Below are 20,834 nucleotides of genomic sequence, written 5' to 3' on the forward strand. Positions count from 1 at the left end.
CTTCTCGGCCCGCGGGTCTCCGGGCGCCCCTCCGGCGCACAGGGCCGCGAGCGCCGCCGCCAGAACTTCTGCCAGCGGCCGCCCGTAGCCCAATTGCGCAGAGGGCTCGCCTTGCACCTCCTCTTCCCCCGCCGCCCTCCCTTTCGCCCAGAAAGGAGGACGGACCCAGCTGCAGGCTCCGAGCTGGTTTATTCTGCGGCCGAGGATTACATTTATGCACGAACGGTCTCACTGGCTCCAGATTCCCCACTTGGGCACAGGCATAGGAGGGTTGTTTTCCAAATTGCTGGTTTTAATTGCACCTGCCTTTCAGGTTACCTCTGGGAATCTGTGGGAGAAGCTGAGAGGGTGGAAAATGTTTCTTCCCTTTGCAAAAGGAAGAAAACTTTGTCACCCAGCGGGAGACCTCAGCCACGCGTAACCCGCGAGACACCGGAGCCGGGACGGGCTTTGACTGATTCTGCCTGCGAGGGTTCCGTAGGAAAGGACGCTTGAACTCGGCGCTCCGGAGGCGGCGGCACGAGTTCCCTGTTCACCCTCCCTCCCCGCGGAAGTCCCCACGAGGTGGCTTCAGGGTGTAACAGAGCGCACGGCTCCAGTCCGACGGCAGCGGCCGGGGGAGGGAAGGAGGGGACCGAACCCCCGAGGAGTTACCCAGAATCAACTTCTGGTTAGAGTTATGGGAAGCGCGGTTATGGACACCAAGAAGAAAAAAGATGTTTCCAGCCCCGGTGGGAGCGGCGGCAAGAAAAATGCCAGCCAGAAGAGGCGTTCTCTGCGCGTGCACATTCCGGTGAGTCCCAGCACTCGGTCCCCTGCTCCCCAGCCCTCCTGTAGCTCCGGTCCCCGGCGCCGAAGCGGTTAACGCTGGACGCCCCGCTCGCGCCGTGCGTGCCCCTCCTGTCACTTCGGGCGGCTCGGGGAAAGGGCAGAGGGACAGGGCCCGAGCTGGGCTGGCGGAGCCGGGGCTCGATCTCTCTCTCTGCCCGCGTGCAGCCCGGGCTGGGGCTCCGCCTGGGGCGGGGACTAGGCGGCTGCAGACTAGAGGGGGCGCCGGGCGCGGCTGGTGGGCGGCTGGGCGTAGCCCGATATCCAGCCGGGTGCTGGTGCGGGGGGCGGTGCGTTGTGTTGTTTTGCTGAAAAGGGACGGTGTGGACTGCGCTCCGGGGAGGTGGAGCCCGCGCTCGGCTGCCGGAGAAGGAGGGAGGGGAGGGGAGAGGAGGGGAGGGACGGTGGGTGGGGAAAGCAGCGGGGCGGGAGGTGGGGGGAGCTGTGTAGCTGCGCCTTCCAATGCACCCCCTCCACCCCACCACAGTTTCCCTCGGGGTGTTTCTGGGCCTGGAGCGGGGGTGTCCTCTGCAGCCGTTCCCTTCCCCCGCCCCGGGAGTGTACTTTGGGTCTCTGTGGTATTTGGGGACTCGGAGCTCCCTAACCCATGCAGGCTGCATTGAACTTCAGCCCCGGCCACGACGGCCGCCCGGGAGGACATTGGCGACTCGGATCTATCTGAGGCTTCACTTTGTCCAGCCAGAGGGGCGGCGGGCCGGGTGGTGCTTCCTCCCTTCGGGACGGCGCCCAGGTAGCCCGCGGCCACTGTTCCTCTCCTCCGCGTAGGGGGGTCGGGTGGTGGGAGGTGTGGCGGCCCACTGGGTCACGCCCTCCGCCTCAGCCAACCAAGTAAATGTTTGTGTTTGTGTACACACACACACACACACACACACACACACACACACAGCAGAGTGCTCCATGGAGAAAGTTATTTTGCTCTCCCGGGCAGGGTGGGAGTGCACAGTGAGTGGGCTGTCTGAACCCCTCATTAAAGCTAATCCTTCCCGACAGCGTCAGGCGCAGCTGGCATGGCCGAGGCAGGCCACTCACTTCCCACTGTGAATTCCAGGGGGCACTGCCCCGTGTTTGCTGAGCCACCCTTCTTTTGGACGCCCCGCTAAGGTCCTCCTGTGTAAATTCCGGCCCACACGTGTCTAACGCTTGGATGAAGAAGGTGGAGTCCAGGGGCGGGGTTCCAGACACCCGATGCCAAGGAGCCCCACACGGGCCCTGGGCCAGCCCTCCCTGGCTGGGAAGTTCTGGGGCAGGAAACCTGGACCCCTGGCTGCTGTGTGGCCCCCACGGTGGTGACCCGATTATGCGGGAATAAGTGTTCTATTTGAAAATGAAAGATTCTTGTTTACATCTCTCATGTAAGACATTTAAAACCGTGTTTGAATTACACGTGAGATGTTGCTGCCACAGACCTCTTAAACAGCGATCACTGGAGCTAACCCTGTAACTACCGTTTCTCCCATTTGTGAAATGCAGGAAATAATACCCGTTTTTCCTGCTTTATAGGGATATTGAAATAAAATGACTCATGGGAAACTCTTCTTTGTTGTTTTTTGTTTTGTTTTTTTGTTTTGTTTTGAGTCAGGGTCTCACTCTGTTCCCCAGGTGGGAATGCAGTGGTGCAATCATGGCTCACTGCAGCCTCAGCCTCCCCAGGCTCAAGTGGGCCTCCCACCTCAGCCTCCTGAGTAACGGGGACTACAGGCACGTGCCACCACAGCCAGCTAATTTATTTATTTTTTTTGTAGAGATGAGGTTTTACCATGTTGCCCAAAGCTGGTCCACATGGGCTGGGCTCGAGGGATCCGCTCACCTTGGCCTCCCAAAGTGCTGGGATTACAGGCGTGAGCCATCACACCCGTCCCGGAAAAACTCCTGACAAATGTATATATGTATGGGGAATACATATACATATACATATACATCAGACACCTAGTTTTTAAAAAAATGTATAGAGAGTAACAAGAACATGCCATTGTCCAGTGGTTGGGCCATTTTGTGTGCCAGCCACATAGTGAGGCTGGTTCCAAATGCAGGATGTGAGTGATGTGTGGGTGTGCCCGTGGGGTGGTGCCAGCGGTAATGTGAGACGAAATCCAGGACCAGAAAAAGGATTGTGAGTCCAGGCCGTGAATGTTGAAAAACCATGTTATAGTTGGGGTCCTTAGACCACCCTTCTTGCTGCCAGTGGTGACTTTGGCAGTTTTTCATAACGTTCTTGGCATGAGCCAGTCTGCCACGAAAGTAGTATTCATTCAGTTATTCCACAGTGGCTGAGGGTGACCATGTGCCCAGGCTCTGGTTAGGGTGAGATCTGGGGAAGATTGGCCCAAGTCCTCACAGGGCTTGCAGTTGCTGGGGGCACCAGGGAGGTCCCCTCATCTGCCAAATGGTCATTACCTATTGATCGTTGTGCCAGGCTAGGTGGCGGTTATAACCTCGCTGGGAAAATGAGGTTTTCAGACAAAGGCTAGCAAATGATCCAGGGGCATAGGATGGCCAGTGCAGACCACACCTGCTTCTAGAGGCAGGAGTGATGACAGTGCCTGATGTGTTCAGAGAGACTTTACACCCAGAGATGGCAGGCAGGAGTCATGTAGGAGAAGTGGGGGTGATACTCTCACTGAGGAACCAGTGGGAGCACCCCACAGAATCGGGCAGGAGGGGATGGCTGCTTCCGGGTGAAGAGCCACACCTCCTGGAGAAAGGATTTGAGAGCCAGGGTCATAGGAAATGGTTTGAGACCGGATCAGGCAACACCTGGACATAGGGTTGCCAGCTGTAGTAACTAAAAATACAAAATGCCGAGTTAAATCTAGATTTCAGATACAGGATGAATCATTTTTTAGCATAGGTATGTGCCATGCAATATTTGGGATATACTAAAAAATATCCATTGTTGATGTGAAATCCCAGATTAATGGGGGTGTCCTGTATTTGATCTGGCAATGCTGCCTTGAAGGCCAGGCCCAAGGAGTGAGGACCCCCTCCTTAAGGCATGAAGAAGCTTCGGTGGACGCTGTGGATAGCCTCCTTCTGGTGCCCGGGGCCCAGCCCACCTGCAGCCTCGGTGAACAGCGTCTTGCTCATGTCTCCCTCCTCACCTGAAGGAATCCTCTCAGACCCCGGCAGCTTGCTCAGCCTAGTGTGGGAGCCCCTGGAAGTGCTGGGATTATGCCCTGAGGGGCGACCCTCAACCCAGGAGAGGTCCAGTTGGTGGCCAATGGCCCAGCCACCCTGCTTCTCAGTGGGAAGTTCTGACCTGGGTTCTGCAGGGTGCCTCAGGGGGATCCCTAGCAGGGTGGGGACCCACAGTGTAACTCACTCAATAATGTACCTTACTGGCCCTTCTGGCCAGTTCCTGCCTCAGCTTCCCCATTCCCTTGCCCGCGCTTCCTGGGATAAACTCCTGAACCTAAGTTCCTGTCTGAGTGTCTTTTCTGGGGGGCTAAACTAAGAAGCCATTAAAGGTAAAGAAAACAACGCTCCAGTGCAGAGTGGAGTGATGGGAAAGGGGCTGGTGTCAAGGGAACCAACTCAAGTACTTTGGCAAAAGCCCAGGGTGAGGGTCCGAGAGCCTGAACTGCAGTCGCGATGAGAGAATGCAGAAGAGCAGACGTGGGACGTGAGAAGCCAACCTAGTGGATGGCGAGGGCTGAGTTAGCAGGCACTGATGTGGAGGTATTTGGGATAACGGGCCGGTTCTTGGGGGAAATGATAGTCTGGTCATAGCCCGAGTGTATCTCAGCAGAGGGCAGCACATCCATGGGGAATCACGTTTGCTTCCTCACCCCAGCCTCAGAGGATTGTGGTGTCCAGGGACTGCCATGGCCAAGGACATCTTGGATTCTGAGGAGTAACTCTTGAAAGACACTGTGGCGCTGGCTGTCCTGTGACTGGGGTCATTTGATGGCCTCCAGGGACCCCAGTGCCCAAGCAGCTTGTCTCTTCATTGAATTCGAGTGAGTCATTTTGGGGACCTCAGCCTCCAGCCCATATCATAAACAGAACCGTGGCCTAGCGTGTTGGAGGCAATTATTGCAAACCTCCTCTCTCGGGCTCTGATGATCTTGAATGTCCCCACTGCCCCCTTCCTGTCAACAGCCCATCTAGGCTTTGGGACACCAGGAAGGAAGAATCCATTTTAGGGGACAGCCTAGGGCCAGTGGGTAGTGGCTGATAGTGGAGACCTAGAACTACAAGTAATTTATCAATTGAATTCGGTTGATGGCTGTGTACTGGGGAAGGGAACACGGTCCTTGGACCATGAAGATGTTGCCTTGCTTGGTTTCAGTCTTAGGCATTTTGTGTCACCTTTATGGGCGCAGTTACAGGGTCTTGGAGGAGGAGGGAGGAGGATGCAAAGAAGAGGAAAGGGAAGGACTGAAGGCAGATTCTATCCTGAGGCCATGCTGACCTTTAAAAGTAGCAAAGGCCCGTAAAGGTCAGAGTCCTGGCCTGTTGGCATCCTGTCTCGGCTCCCTGCTCTGAGCCTCCATGCCTCTTGTAAGCCATGGCTGATCATGAAGGTGATGGAATGGTTTTAGGAATAACTCGCTGGGGGCATAGATGTGCGTAGTATTCTGCTGAGACTTTGGTAGCAAGCGTGTTCCTTCTTCTTTATGTCACTCTAAGAAAAAGCAGCTTCCCTTTTAATGCTAAAGTTCATAGATCCCGTAGACATGCTTTAATCAAGGCTGGCTGGCATGTTGTGCATCTCTGGAACTGTTTCAAGCCAATGACAGAGCAGGAGGCCCAGGGGGAGGGAAGACGTCAGACAGATGGACCCAAGGCAGAAGCCTTTGGGGACACTGAGGCAGGCTAGAGGAGTTCAGATGGTTGCTACTGAGTGGGGCATTTCTGTCAGAATGCACATGTCTCTGGGCCTCTGGGGAAAGGTGCTCCAGAAAGCCTGCATAGTCACTGGAGACAAACTAAAAATAGAGCCAGGGCAGCTGGGCAGTCACAACGTTTGCAGAGATGGGACTGGGCTTGGGCGGGTCTGTTGCCAGTCATGCCTCCCCCGCTGCATGGCCTCGAGGGAAGCCACGTGCAGTGAGGAGGCCATGCATCCTCTGTGCTGGTGATGGCCTCGGACCTTTGCATCCAGCTCCTGCCCTGTAGCCTCTATCCGGCTGGATGAGCCACTCAGGAACTCCAGGATGAGGGTGGGAAGGGAAGCTGTGTCCTGTCCCGGGGCTGGAGGATCCAACCATGACTGCTTTGTGCACCTCACACCACTGAAATGCTCTGGATGGAAGCCTTAGCAAAGGGAAGGGGGATGCTGTGTGGCACAGTGGAGGCGTCAGCTTTGACCTTGGCCAGTTTGTACGATCCTGAGCAAGATCTGCTGGATTAGGGTTTAGGGCAATGTTTTGCAAAGTGTGGTTCCTGGACTAGCTTAAGTAGAAGCACTCAGTGTTTGTTTAGAATATAAAATCCTGCTTCTTAGCCCAGACTCGCTGAATCAGAATGTCTGAGGGTGGGATCCGTGAGTTTGCATTTTTCTTAAGTTCTCCAGTGATTCTTGTACCTACTGGGGCTTAAAAACAATTGGGTACTATTAATAGCTTCCCTGGTGTAATACTGTTCCATTTCTTCTGCCCCCATGAGTTATTCCTCTGTCTGTCTGCCTGTCTGTCTGTGTATCTATCTATCTATCTATCTATCTATCTATCTATCTATCTGTCAATCATCTGCACCTTTTCAGCTGTCATTGAGAAGAGATATCCTTGACTTCTGACTATTCAACAAAGGCAATTTAACATTTGGTTTACAAATAAAGATGAATGCCCAAACCAGCCTGTAGCCAGAGCCGCCCATGTGGGCCAGCCCGTTAGGCCACACTGCAGGCTTTCTTGACTCAGCCCTTCAGTGGCTTGATGCATCTTAGGTGCCCTGCCGTAAGCTCCAGTAGGGCCCAGAGTGTGCTATGGGGACCTTCAGTAGTCAGACTTCTCAGTGATGAGGAGCTCAGACTGGCCTGCGGCTCCAGGGTTTTTGACGAAGCTTGGTTGCCGCTCTGCAGCTCGCGGGGTGTGAGAGGGCTCATCAGCGAGGGGGCGTCCTCAGTGGGGCACAGCACATTGGCTCAATGCCGCTTGAGCACAGCCCAGTGCTGGTCCTAGAGGGAACGGGCAGCTAAACAGTGATGCGTGATCACTTCCTCAAAGACTGGCACACAGAGGGCACAGAGACGCCCATGGAGCAGCTCACATGGGGGAGTAGCGCAGAACCTGCACAAACCCATGGGCCTGCAGAGTCGCATGCTCAGTGACTTGCGGGAGTCATCCTGGAGCGGCCTCATCCCCTTATCCCTACTTCACAAATGCCCAGCTGAGAAAAAGCCTGTTCATCATGACATGGTAGATGACAGGGTTAATTACAGTGGAGGTGAAATGTGCATCTCTGCCCTCATCTGGCCCCTGCTGCCCTACTCACGCTAGGTCCTGGTACCTCTTTGTGGAGGGTTCCAAGATTCTTGTATAAACAAGGCTCTACATACTGCAGAGGAGCAGCCTACTGATGAATGCAAAGAGTTAAATCTTGGATCATGATTTCCCAGCTCGAGTACTGAATTAACATAAACAGAAGCAGCAGCCCAACCAAGTTGGTGAGTTCAATCAATATTGCATCTTTTCACACATCACCAACTTGTTAGGGTTCTCAATGCATTACTAGTGTCTTTTCCTGCCTCTTTGAACTACCCGCCCCTGCCCCGCCCGCCAATAAAACCTAGCAGAACAATATTGCTAGTTTGCACTCAGGGTTTGCAATTTTTACTGTGCTAAACACTAGACTGGCTGAAGAAATCATTTGGAAGCACTTTTTATTGGCCAACGCCTCTTCATCTACTCAGACTTCACTTACATAATTTGTAAATCCGTTTGTCTCTTCTAAAACCTTCAGGCAAATACATGTGCTCTTAAATATTCCTGTTTCTTGGCTGTTTATTTTCTTTTGCTTTCCCTGTTTTCCTATAAGAGCTGATTTTGGTGTGTTCAGCTCGTGGCCAGTGTCCTTCTGTTTCTAGGCACCTTTTTACATTTATGGGGGCCACTAAGGTTACCGAGTAGAGCTACAGACACTGACAGGAGCCGAGTGAGAATCTGGTTCGCCTGTTCTCCTCCCTCCGCTCTCTCTTCGGCCAAAATGGGGCCAGTGAGCGCGATCACTGATGGAGCACCAGCTGTCTCTCGTTCCTTTCAAGACGGTGAACCAGCCCATCCTGATAACCCCACAGTTCTGTCAACGTCATTTACAATGTGGGACAAACAAAGGCCGATGGACAGCTGAGCTGTGATGTTGAAACAGAGTCATGACTTTGCTTGGTTCATTAACTGTGACTCGCTCTGAGATGAGCAGAGGGGCCACCTGAGAGTGAAGCTGTGTCCTTCAGGCTTAACCACAGGGAGTTCTTAGAAGCCCGCACTGTTACTCATTGCACGGCTCGTGCGCCCAGACCAGAGGAAGGGGTTAGCTATTAACTGGCTGAGCTTCCCCAGTAGAAGAAGGTGCTTTGGTGGAACTGTATTTTAGCCCTGCCTTGGAATGGTTAATTGGAATCTCACTCATCTCTTTCTTCCACTACCTACTTTGAAAATAATTTAATCCCTGTCCTTTACTTCCTGTTGACAGGAAGCCCTCTCTGCCAACCCATGGCTGGTCACGGACCAATCGGATATCACCAGGCTTTGGGGCGTCTGCCAGGGCCTCTGTGTTTTGATATACTCTGACCTGGCAGTGAAGTTGCTGATGAATGTACGACAAAGACCAGTTTGCTCCGTAACCCCAGTCTCCCAGCGTCTTTTCCATGAGCCAGAGGCCTGGTCCTGGAGGGGGGTGCCCTGCAGCTCTGCTGGCCTTCTTCTGGGGAGCTCTTTGTAGGGGGTAGCCCTGCAGTGACCTCCACTGTGCTGGGAGGGGAAGAGGAAGGATGCAACAGGGTGAGGGGAGAATTTGAGAAAATAGGACACAAATTCTCAACTTGTGAATAAAGGAAGAGAGAGCCATTGCTAAGAGCCGTTTCCACAGGGTTAGTGCTGAGACCAGAAAGCAGTCAAGTCGTTTCTCTGTGCTTTCCAGGGACTGGGCTGGGTGGCGAGGACACAAGGATGAACAGTGCGATGGAATTGGATTCTTCAAAAAAATGGTCGAAGTCCCACACCCCCTACACCCCGTACCTGTGAATGAGACCTTATTTGAAATGGGGTTTTTGCAGATGTGATAAACATATAAATTAGGATGAGGCCATTAGGACGGGCCCTCGTTCACTATGCCTGGAGTGCTTCTAAGAAGTAGGAAATTGCATCCAGAGGCACAGGCAAGAAGGCTTGTGAGGGCGGAGGCAGAAGATTGCAGAGCTGCTGCCACGAGCTGTGGAATACGGGCCGCTGAAGGGTGGAAGAGGCAAGGAAGGATCCTCCCAGAGGTTTCGGAGGGAGTGTGGCTCTCACAGCACCTTGATTTCAGACCTCTGGCCTGTAGAGCGATGAGAGAATCCGTTCCATTTTAAAGCCCCCAGTATGTGGTGCCACGCTATCACAGCCCCGGAACCTCATCCAACAGCGCCCTGCCCTCGAAGCACAGCTTGGCTGCAGCCTCCGCCTGATAGAGCTGTAGGGCAGGGCTTGTGCTGCGGGGCCCCACAGCATGTCCTGGAGATGGGGCCAAGGCCCCAGGATGGGGTCCCAGCGTCCCACTGCCCACAGCGCTTGCACGGCCTGGAGAGGGGGCTAAGGCCCCAGGATGGGGTCCCAGTGTCCCACTGCCCACAGCGCTTGCATGGCCTGGAGAGGGGACCAAGGCCCTAGGAAGGAGTCCCAGCGTCCCACTGCCCACAGTGCTTTGATGCTCCCTTCCAAGGTCTGGGTCTTTCCTTGCGTCCCCTCCTCCCACTGCTGGAAGTTCTAGTGTGGCGGGGCTGTGAGAAAACCAACGTGACATGTCAGAGGCTGCGGGTGTGGCAGCTCCGGGACCCGGGGCTGCTCCCTCTGTCCAGAGCACCTCCTCTCCCCTCCTGGGTGGCCACCAAGACTCAGCCTCCTGGGGCCAGGGGTGAAGAGGTGTGCACGAGGGGTGGGGGTGGGAGGACAGCTCTGTCACCTGCTGAACTTCCAGGAGATGGGCAGGCAGGCAGGCTCCATGCAGCCGTTTGTCTATTGAGCTAATGTGGAAACCATTTACCCAGCTCCACCCTGCTCACCACCTCAGCCATGCCAGCAGCCATGGGGTGGTGGGCTTGAAGAAACATCACCTGGGCCCCATCCTGGTCTATAGCATATGTTGTAATAAGCGCCCTAGAGAGCCTTCTTCCTCCATGCAACCTGGATATGCTTGATGGGGAGTTGCATTCACGGTGCTGATGACCGATTAATATTCTTGATTGTATCAGATACCATCTGGGGCGGCACGGTTGTCATCAGATTGAGCTAATATTGCTGAAGCACTTGTTATATGCCAGATGTGTGCTTTTATATAAGCCGTCTCTGTTTATCTCTAAAGTAATATGTGAAATATTAGTATTGCTATTAGTCTTATTATCCTTACTGTAGAAATGACAGTTTGAGGTTCACAACCATTCTAGCCCAACCTGCTGAGAAAAGTCTCTGTTATGTCTTGTTGGTTTTTTATATCTCTGCTTGGCTATGGCCCAGATGCCCAAGCAGCCAGTGCCTCCTTGGGTTAGGGGATGAGGCTGGACGGTCAGGCTGAGGCTGGACCGTGGGTCCAGAGAGGACGGTGTCTGCTGCCTCCCTGCAGTTTGCCCTGCGTGGGTCAGGTCTCCATACGCTTTACTCGGCCCCTTTCTAGATGAAGGTCATTGAAAGATATTCTTTACCCTTCTTATTTCAAAAATAAATGACCTGCCTTCTCCACTTTCATAGGTTCCATTCTCTGGTTCTTCTTTTTCAGTCTGTTGTTTTTGCTTCTTAAATAATGGCTATTAGAATGAACACTACACTCGGAATCAGGAAGTCCTGCCTGCTGCTTCTGTCACCTGTCTAGGGGCTTCTTCTCACTGAGTCATCCAGTATTGACCGCAGCCTGTTGTGTGCCAGGGTCAGGGGTCTCACTGTGACCCACATGGGCCCCTCTCTCCCCTCACAAAGCTTAACCTGGGGCACGCCGTCACCCTATCGGTTCACATCTGCCGCTACCAGAACACCAAAAACATAGGGACTGAAAGCCACAGAATTTCTTCTTTGTCACTGTTCTCTCTGTTGGCTGGGAAGTTCTCACGGTTGGGGCTGGCTTGGCCGATATCTGGGGTCAGCTGGCAGCTGGGGCCCAGGACAGACTTGCCCGCATGTCTGCCCATCGCCCAGTCAGCTCCATGCCAGCCGAGCCACGGGGATGACTGGGTTGTGTGTCCAGCAGGCTGTCCAGGCAGCAGCAAGAGGGCCAGCCTGAAGCTCAGGGGCTCCTCAGGCCCCTTGGCCATGGCAAGTCACATGGCTGAGACTCGAGGGATGGAGGGACAGATTCCGCCTGTGGATGGGAAGCAAGGTCACGTGGCAAGGTCATGCTTACAGGGGCCGGAAGGATTTGAGCGGAACCAGTCACTTAACCTGTCAAGATCTGTTTACATATATAATACATTCATATATTATATAATTAATATTATATAAAATTGTTATCTAATCATATGCTATTTAAAGTATATCCTATATGTGATATGTATAATATGTAATATACATATATACACTTTGAAAAAGAGGGCTGGAGCCTAAGTCTCCGTTTGGCTCAAGCACCACGGCTGTATGGAAACTGCTTTGTCCTGGGGACAAGTGGCCTTTAAGGGGCTGTGGGTGAGGGGCGTGCAGAGCAGTGATGGGGCCTGGGTCCTTCCAAAGCTGGGCTTTTGAGAGTGTCACCTGAGCCCTCCGGTTTGCACCACTGAAGATGAGTGAGTGTCTAAGGAGATATTTCACCCCTGGGGAGCTGCCAGCACCAGGAGAACAGAGAGGCCACTCGTCTCCTCACCACCCTGCTTTGCATGTTACGTGTATTTTGAGATTTCTGACATGACCTTGGGGCACGGGTAATAGAATATTTTCAAAGACAGAGGGAAATGCTGGGCAGTGATAACCTGGTCTAGGGAAAGAACTGGGCCAGGTGACCTCCCCCTTAGAGTTGCAGGGTGCCTGCCAGGTGTGGAAGTGGCGCAGAGGATGCATGGTAGCTCCTGGAAGAAGAGAAACAGGAAGCTGCACCCTGGACCGCCGTATAATGAGGAAATAGCCCCAGGAGGTTAAGCGACCTGCCAAGTTGCATGGCTGGTCAGTGGCAAAGCAAGGATTGAACCCAGGCTTTTGCACTGGAGGTGTGTTAGAAGGAGAGGAATCCCATCCTGGCTGACCAACAGCCGTGGCTATGGTCAGGGAAGGGTTCTGGGAGCCAGCAGTGCCGTCTGCCGGCCTCGTGGCTTTCTGCCTGAGATGCCTGCTCTTCAGGCTGGAGGTCAGGAAGCCGGTTCACAGCAGTGCTTGTTTCGTGCTGTTTCAAGACAAGGGCTGTGGGCTCCAGACTCCATTCTCTATCACCTCCCTTCTCTCTCCTCTCTCTAGATGTGGCAGCATCAGTTCTCAGGAAAGGCTCAAAGCGATGTTCTGTAGGCTCCGCATGCAGGCATGGAGTTTACTACTATGATAAAACACAGCATAAAGGCAGGTGGACATATTTGGTTCTTGGTTCTTTTTTTTTCTTTTTTTTTTTTTGAGACAGGGTCTTGCTCTGTAGCCCAGGCTGGAGTGCAGTGGTTCGAACACTGCTGCCTGGAACTCCTGAGCTCAAGCGATCCTCTTACCTCAGCCTGCTGAATAGCCGGAACCACAGGTGCCACCATGCCCAGCTAATTTTTTGATTTTTCATAGAGAAGGGGCTTCATCATCTTGCCCAGGTTGCTCTTAAACTCCTGGGCTTAAGCAATTCTCCTGCTGTGGCCTTCCAAAGTGCTGAGATTGCAGATGTGAGCCACCGCGCTGGCCTCATATTTGGTTCTATTCCTTGTTAAATGATGGTCTACCCTCCAGTGGCCTTTGTTACCTTCACCTGAAGGTTATGTTCAGCTGGTGAGTCTGTGCCTCTAGCTTTGGCCACTCAGTGGTGAAAGAGGGATGCAAGCTGGACTGAGCAGAGGGGAAGGGCTGTGAAGCATTCACACCAGAGGCCTCAGCTGACCCCTTGGAGCATTCTGGAACTGGGATGGCCCTTCAGAGTTGTACCAGATTGAGGCAAAGGGCTCCCACACTGTCCCTGGGAAGGGGATGTAAACTTGGTTGAGGCGGATCCCATCTGGTGAGGGCAAGTCTCAGCCAGGCACTCAGCTGAGTACCAGCGGCTACCAGTGCTCCCTGTACCTGGGGATCTACCAGTGCCCCCTGTACCTGGGGATCTACCAATGCTCCCTGTACCTGGGGACCTACCAGCACCCCCTGCACCCGGGAATCTAACAGTGCCCCTGTACCCGGGTTCTACCAGCTCCCCTCTGCCCGGGGACCTACCAGTCTCCCTGCACCTGGGGACCTATCAGTGCCCCTACACCTGGGGACCTACCAGCGCCCCCTGCACGTGGGGTTCTACCAGTGCCCCCTGCACCCTGGGACCTACCAGTGCCCCTTGCACCCAGGAGTCTACCAGTGTCCCTGCACCCAGGGACCTACCAGCGCCCCCTGCACCCGGGGATCTACCAGTGCTCCCTGCATTCAGGGACCTACCAGTGCTCCCAGTACCCAGGGACCTACCAGTGCCCCCTGCACTTGGGGACCTACCAGTGCTTCCTGCACCTGGGGATCCAGGAGCCACACCACGGCATCCACAGCACTGCGTCACTTTCTCATAATAAAATCTCACGATTTTTCTTTTGAAGTGTCCAGCCCGTCTCCTTAATTAAACCATAAGCTCCTTTAAGGATGGCATGCATCTACACTTTGTCATGTCCCAGCCCTGAGGAAGCCACCTCTCACACAGCCGACCTGAATGTTGACGATGATGATGATGATGGTGAGGAAATGCGGAAGCTGAACTAACAGAGGGGGAAAGGAAGACAATATGGGCCATCTTTGAGAATGGAAATGCTTAGTTAACTCTACAACCCAATTTAGAAAAGTCTGAGTAGACCCGCTACTTACAAATCTTAGGGGAGCCACATATCTCAAAGAGAAAATTTTCAGACAAATCATGTCTTGTTGGTTTCAAAAAGAGGCATTGTTTTTCCATCCAATCTACTGACCAGAATAAAAAGGGCAGATTTTAGGCACATTGTTGTGTTGTTTTTTTCTTTCACCTCCCACTTGGGAAAATTACTTGGGCTTTGGCTCAGGCTGATTGACTAGTAACAGCATCCTGTGTCTGGCAGGAGGCATCTGCCGTGGCGGATGGTCCTCTACCTGGAGACCGGCCGGGCGCCTAGACCTTCATGCAATGCAGAGCCCGGGGGCCAGATGCCAGTGCCTCGGGCCTCATGTCCTTCAGGGACCTCTGCATTTCCTGGTGCCATTGGAGGAGGGAGCATCTGTCCACCGAGGGGATGGGCATGGACCTAGCTGTCCCTCATACTAGATTCTCAAGAACAGAGTCCTGTGTGTGAGCAGGAAAATGGGATGGTTTTCGTCTTGCCAACGGAAGAGTGGCTGCAGGAGAGGGAGCATGAGTTCGGGCGCTATAAGCCAAGGTCGCAAACCCAGTGCCACTGATTGCCCCCTGTGTCCTATTGGGCAGTTTACTGGCACAATCTAAGCCTCAGTTTCCTCACGGGTAAAATATAGAATACAGTCCCCACCTCACAGGACGTGGGGGAGCATGACTGAGAGACCACAGTAAAGAGCAGGATGTCTGTGTCTGGAAAGGTTGCCTCCCTCTGTCTTATAAGCAGCCTGTGGGAGGATCCTAAGAATGGAGCTGTGGCCACCATCACATCCCAGGTTTTCTGGGGATGGCCCCAGCTTAAGATAATTTTATTCTTTTCAATTGAGGTAATTTTTTTTTTTTTTTTTTGAGACAGAGTCTTATTCTGTCACCCAGGCTAGAACGTAGTGGCACCATCTTGGCTCACTGCAACCTCGGCCTCCTGGGTTCAAGCAACTCTTATGTCTCAGCTTCCGCAGTAGCTGGGATTACAGGCGCGCACCACCATGACCGGCCAGTTTTTGTATTTTTGGTAGAGACGGGGTTTTGCCATGTTGCCCAGGCTGGTCTTGAACTCCTGGCCTCCAGTACCCGCCTCAACCTCCCAAAGTGCTGGGATTACAGGCGTGAGCCACCATGCCCATCCTGCAGGTGATTCTTTAATCGTAATTTGAACAAGATTTCTTTTTTAATCCCTCATAAGGCTTTGGCTGAATAATTTGCAAATTTGTTGAACAGGTCTCCTTATTCACACTGAGACAGGCCAAGGTCCTGACCCCAGAGTGAAGTCAGCTTGAGCCCCCAGGGCTGAAGGTACTGAACCCTTAACTGAGAGTGCTTAGAAATGGCCTTGGCCTTGGGTCCACGTGCCAGGAACTTGAAGGCAAAGTCTTGGGGTGGGGCTGCTGAGAGTTGAGGTGGTGGGCAGAAATCTAACCTGGTAAGCTCTACCTAGAAGCAGAATACTGGGACTTCAGGGTCCCTGGAGTCTTGTCTGCCTCCACCTCCCTCTACCACAAGCCTATCGTGACCCCACTAGGGTCATGGCACAGAAGACAGGTGGGCAGACAAGGGGAGACAGTGTTCCCTGGGCTAGAACAGTACTCTCTAGGAGAGGCAGGGCACAGCAGGTATCCTTGGGCATCAGTTCTTCAGGTTAATATATATGCTTTTTGTCCTCTTCTCCTTGGGGCATTTGCCATCTAATAGGGAACTCATGGGGATTTTACACCTTGACTCCAGAAAATAAATATTATGAGGCTTTTAGAGAACACTCAGGGCCCCAAGTCATCTCCTTCTAGTCTGTAGTGGGCCTCGGGTGGGGTGGGGTGGGCTGGGGGCTGTGCTCTCCCTCGTGTCTTGTGGATGGTTCATTCCCAGTGAGAGATGAAACCCACACCCCCTTCCACAGTTGAGGCCTTGGGCACCACAGGTGGCACCCATCAGTGCTTGTCTCTGATTGTCCACGAGTACAGGCATGGACGCCAGGGAGGAGAGAGGGTGGGGAAGGATGAGCAGTGTAGAGATGCAGGTGGCCGTGTGTGGTGTTGGAGGAGTGAGGTGTTTGCAAGAAGTTCTGGTTCTCTCTGCTGCAAAGCATGGTGCAAAGCATGCCCAGCCTGTGGTCTTGTCTCTCTGTGGGCCTGTCCTGGTGCCCCCTTTCTGCCCTGCCTCTGGCAGGAGGGGCTCCATGGAGGCTGGAGAAGGGGCACTGGCTGGGCATATTGCAGTGGCTGGGCACATCACAGCTGTCAGTTAATGTGCTTAATGGAAGGTGGATGAAAGCGTCCGACAGGCAGATGGAGCCCCGTTAGTGACTGGAAAGGCCCCTCCAGGTCCAGCATTCTAGGCTTCTGTGATATCTGCTAAAACTCCAGGTGCCTGGCCACCTCGGTCAGCTCAGCCCACAGTCCCACCTGCAGGTGGCAGAGAGGGAATCTTGGACTACATCAGCAGATGGGCTCTCCCGTCCTACAACCCTGCGTCCCTCCAGTGGCATGGACTCAGGTGAGTCCCATGGCCTTGGATTTCCAGCTGATACCGAGATGACTACTGTCTAAATGAGAGTGGGGGATGGCTATTTATCAGATCATTCAACTGCTTGGCCCTGGACAGAGATGGAGATACATCCTCGGTGCCTTAACCTGCAGCTCTCACCTGGGACAAAAGAGGATGGCTGGCAAGTGACTGATGAGAGCAGAAGGGGAGCTGAAGGTATCCAAGTCCACTCCGCTTCTGATGGCGCCAAGGGACAGCTCTGGCACTGTGAACTGTGGCTGGCAGCAGAGCCAGCTGGGCCTGGGCACACAGCTTCAGGCAGGTGCCGCCGGATCCCTCGCCTCCGCTCTCACAGCCCTCGCCACCAGGGCTTCCCTATTTGCTCATCTCATGGCCCTTTAAGCATGTGTCCTTAGCTGTGTCTCAGCAAACATGGAGAGATGTGCTGGGCACTGCCCTCCCTCAGAAGACCATGATTCCTGGCCAGCACCTTTGTCTTCTTTAGAGAATCATACCTTTCCACGGGGCTGGCAGTTGCGTCCCACCCTCTCCACCCACAGGCCTCATGGAGATGGTGGGAAGGTCTTGCCGCAGCTTTCCGCCTTCACCACCGTGTGCAGCAGGGGCTGGCTTGTGGGTCTCACCTCGCCCCGCCCCGTCTGACACCGTTCCCCACAGAGCGTTCTCTGGTGCCACAGCTGTGCAGCGCCCTCGAAGCACATTCACTGGGCATCACAGGATGGTGTGTACAGGTGTGGTGTCATCACAGGATGGTGTGTACAGGTGTGGTGTCGGCTCTTTGCTGGAGGCCCCGGAGACCTGTTTTTCCTGAGTCTGTTCTGTGACAGACTCGAGAGACACCTGGCCAGGGTCTGGCTCCTCCTCAGGAGACACTGGACTTTCTGAGCTTTCCTTGATCTGAGAAGTTTCTGAAAACTCCCCTTGAGTCACTGAGGCCGGGGATGGGGTTGGAGCTGCTGTCGATGCCAGCCTTGCAGAGGAGCAGGAAGAGGGGTCTCCGAGGGGCGAGGCAAAGCCTGGGCACCCATCAGCTCCATCAAGACTCCTGGGGGCAGAATTTATGTTCGGCTCGTCTTTATGGTCCCTCCAAGTGCTCCACACTGTGCATCCTGCATAGTGGGTGCTTGCTGAATACCTCCTAGCTACCAGCAAAGCACCTTTGGATTGGGGGCTTAAACCAAACCCATCTCAGCACTGGAAAACTTTCAAATCACAGGAAGCCGAGAAATGGCCGAAGTGAACAATGATGTCGACCCTTTTTCCAGCAGCGATGGCATCAGGCGTGGCCGTGGTCCAGGACCGTTGAGGAGGCAGGACTTCCCTTTCTCTGTGAATCTCTCTCTTCCTGTAGAGCAGGGGTGGTGTGTGTGGGGGGGCAGGTGAATAGGGGAGGGGAATAATGGGGTGTGGGAGACAGGGGTATTTAAATATCCACTGAGGCTTACCCAGTCCAATCCCTGACACGTATTTTTATGCCATCTGGATACCGAAGGTGGCACAAGGTATACATAAACAAAAATAAAAATAATCTCCATACTGCGTAAAGCTCCAAGGAGCCAGCAGCTTCAGTCACCTTCCCACCAAGTGGCACAGATGGGGCTCTTGAATGAGCCAGCTGGGGACAGCGGTGGCTGAGGCTGGCAGGGTGCTGATGAGTACTGGGGAGCTCGGGATCAGCCCCTGGGGAGGGGAGGGGAGGGAAGCGGAGGGGTAGGCGCAGTGCAGGAGAGGCTGGGCTGCCCCGCAGTCTCAGCCAGGGCCTTAGCCCACCCTTCCGAGCTTTGCTGGATAGCAGCAGGGGCTGGGGACAATCATCAGTGGATGCAGCTCTCTGTGGAAGAGGCCGGGGCCTTGGGAAGGTGGCTCCTCCAGCCTGGGCTGTCCCCACAAGGGGCTGGCAGCCGAGGGGCCACAGCACCACCAGCAGGAGGGAAAGGAGCGCTTCATTCCCAAAGAGAGATGGGCGAGGCAAGTCCCAGCACCCTGTACCCCTTAGGGAGAAGCCAAAGGAGTAAAACCCACAACTCTTTGTCTGCTATGTCCCATTCCTTCCTAGGGACAGAAAATCATCGTTCAGGGTTGTATTGAAGGTGTTAGAAATTGTATGCCTGCCTTCCGATGCTCCAGCGAGGTGGCACCTGGTTCAGATGACTTTCCAGGTCAGACCTGAAGGGAAAAGGAGAGCAACAGTGGCCACAAAGAGAGCGAGCGTTCCCAAGCCAGCAGGTCCTCAGCACACGTGGGTCGCAGTTGACTTCATCCCCACACAGCCATGTGCTGGTGCTGCTGTTGTCCCCATTCTACAGATGGGAAAATCTGCACAGCAGAGGCTGTTGGCAGGAGGTGGCACGGCCGGGCATCAAGCCGGAGCCGTCTGGCGCCTGAGCCCACACAAAACCACTGTGCTGAACAGACAGATGGTGCCGGAAGGCAGCGTGCAACGCGAGAAAATGCGTGGAGAGGAGCGTGCTGTTGATTTCCAGCCATTTTTCTAGGCTGACTATAGATGCATTTATTTACATGAAGTCTTTTTTTTTTTTTTTCTTTTTGGTACTTCAGTTGCTGATGGGTCCACCTTGGGCACAGCCACCTCTCACAAGCAGACTTGGGCATCGGCCTCATTCCTCATTTGTGCAGAGCTCTGTAGGGCTCAGTGGCCTGGGAGCTGGGAGCTGGCAGGAGCAGAAAGGTCCTGAATGTCACCCAGCAAAAAGCACTGACCTTTTCCGGCTCTCATCTCCCACACCGTCTTCCGCAGGATGCTGTGCGTTCTGTGTCCGCCTCTTACACTCCCTGCTGACTTTTTGTTGTGTTTTGTTTTCAGCAATGATGAGCTCTTGACTCACTGAAAATAGGTGGGTCTTAGGATTGTTTGTTTTTTTTAATGTTGCCTGCAAAATTACACCGGTTCGTGTATCTGGAGCCATAAAAGATACCACCTTTTACACAAAGCTGAAAGCAGGAGATTGGGCTGCCGTCCAGCAGTTTCTTTTGTCACTGTTTTCTGTTTCTTTCCTCTTCTGCTCCGTCTTCTCTCCGCCCTTCTCGTTGTCTTCTGCCTTCTGTCCTGTGGCTTCTCCTCCTTTATCTTGTCTCCTTAGAGCTGAGTTTCACCAGGCTTGAAACACCTGCCTTGTGATCCAGTTCTGTTCCCTGTGTCGGCCACGGTGGCTGATGAGGCGCAGGCCACCGTGCTCCGGTGGGGACGCCGTGACAGTATCCGTGGGTGATCTTGTTTTTTGGATGCGGGCATTCACTGAGTTCTATTCAGTGCGGGTGCCACACTCACGTCTTTCACATATTTTGCCATTTAACTCATCAGCAACTCTGCCTGTTCCTAGTATTCACCCGGTTTTTACAGTTGGAGAAACGGAGGCTCAGATAGAATGAGTCATTTGCCTAAGGGCCATGGCAAGGCCAATGTGTGAACCCGGTGTGGCTGTCTCCAAAATCCATGCCCTTCCCTGCTGGACGTCTTTTCATCTCCCTCCACATCCTAATTTGAGGCAACAAAGAAGGCAAAACACCTTCCCTAGAGCTGCAAGCCTCCCCTGGGGCCGTCTCGGGGCCGCCCCCGGCGTGCTCATGGCACCTATGCTTGCGTCCTCATCAGGGCGGGACTTGGAACAATCGCCACGGGGAGCCAGGACTTTGGGGACCTGGTTTCCCTCCTGCTACACCTCTCACTGGGTGTGTGACCTTGGACAGGCTACCTGATGTCCCTGAACCTAAGTTGCTTTGTTAGTGAAACAGCAATAAGAACACCTGCCTGCAGGTGGTCATGAGAATTAAATGATGTCCTATAAAGAGCTTGTCATGGAGCAAACTTGAGTGTGCTGTAATTTTTAAGAAATCGTCTTTCTTCATTTGTTGGAGAAACCCAAGGGCAGAATGTGTGGCTGTGTCTGGGGAGTGTGCAGGACTTACGGGTTTTTGTGTCTTAACCTCACTCCGGAGACCGCCTTACTTTGTCTTCCTGTGGCTACTGGTTTTCCCCCTTTTAAGGTATCTTATCTAACTGCACTGCAAGCATCCTTTTGGAAATGGAGACAGGGTGCACATAGCATCATGGAGCTCAGCTTTCACCTAAGCCGGGACACAGACTCATCTGTGAGGTCCATATGGTTGGGAGCAGGTGTGGCTCTGCGCCTCTACCCGTCCCTGTGGTTCCTGCCACCCAACCCCTCTGCCCGCCCCCACCCACCCACTTTTCCGCTGTGGCACAGCCCATGCCTGTCTGCCTGCAGCTTCTCTGCTTGGCAAAAACATCCCAGTGTCTGCAGTGGTGTGTGTGGAAGGTGGTGTGTGTGGAGTGTGGTGTGTGAGATGGTGTATGTGGAGGG

The 20,834-nt window shown here is 53.8% G+C and overlaps 1 protein-coding gene across 1 annotated transcript in view; it reads left to right on the forward strand.

Moving 5' to 3' along the window:
• Window positions 1-6: 6 nt before the first annotated feature.
• PRKAG2 (protein kinase AMP-activated non-catalytic subunit gamma 2) overlaps window positions 7-20,834 on the forward strand; it is a 338,501-nt gene continuing 317,673 nt past the window's right edge. Inside the window, exon 1 of the mRNA XM_017863627.1 lies at window positions 7-793. Coding sequence (XP_017719116.1) covers window positions 680-793 — 114 coding nt within the window. The 5' untranslated portion in view covers window positions 7-679. The remainder of the gene's footprint in view (window positions 794-20,834) is intronic.

Source organism: Rhinopithecus bieti, unplaced genomic scaffold (genome assembly GCF_001698545.2).
Source record: "Rhinopithecus bieti isolate Rb0 unplaced genomic scaffold, ASM169854v2 scaffold_70550, whole genome shotgun sequence".
NCBI lineage: Eukaryota > Metazoa > Chordata > Mammalia > Primates > Cercopithecidae > Rhinopithecus > Rhinopithecus bieti.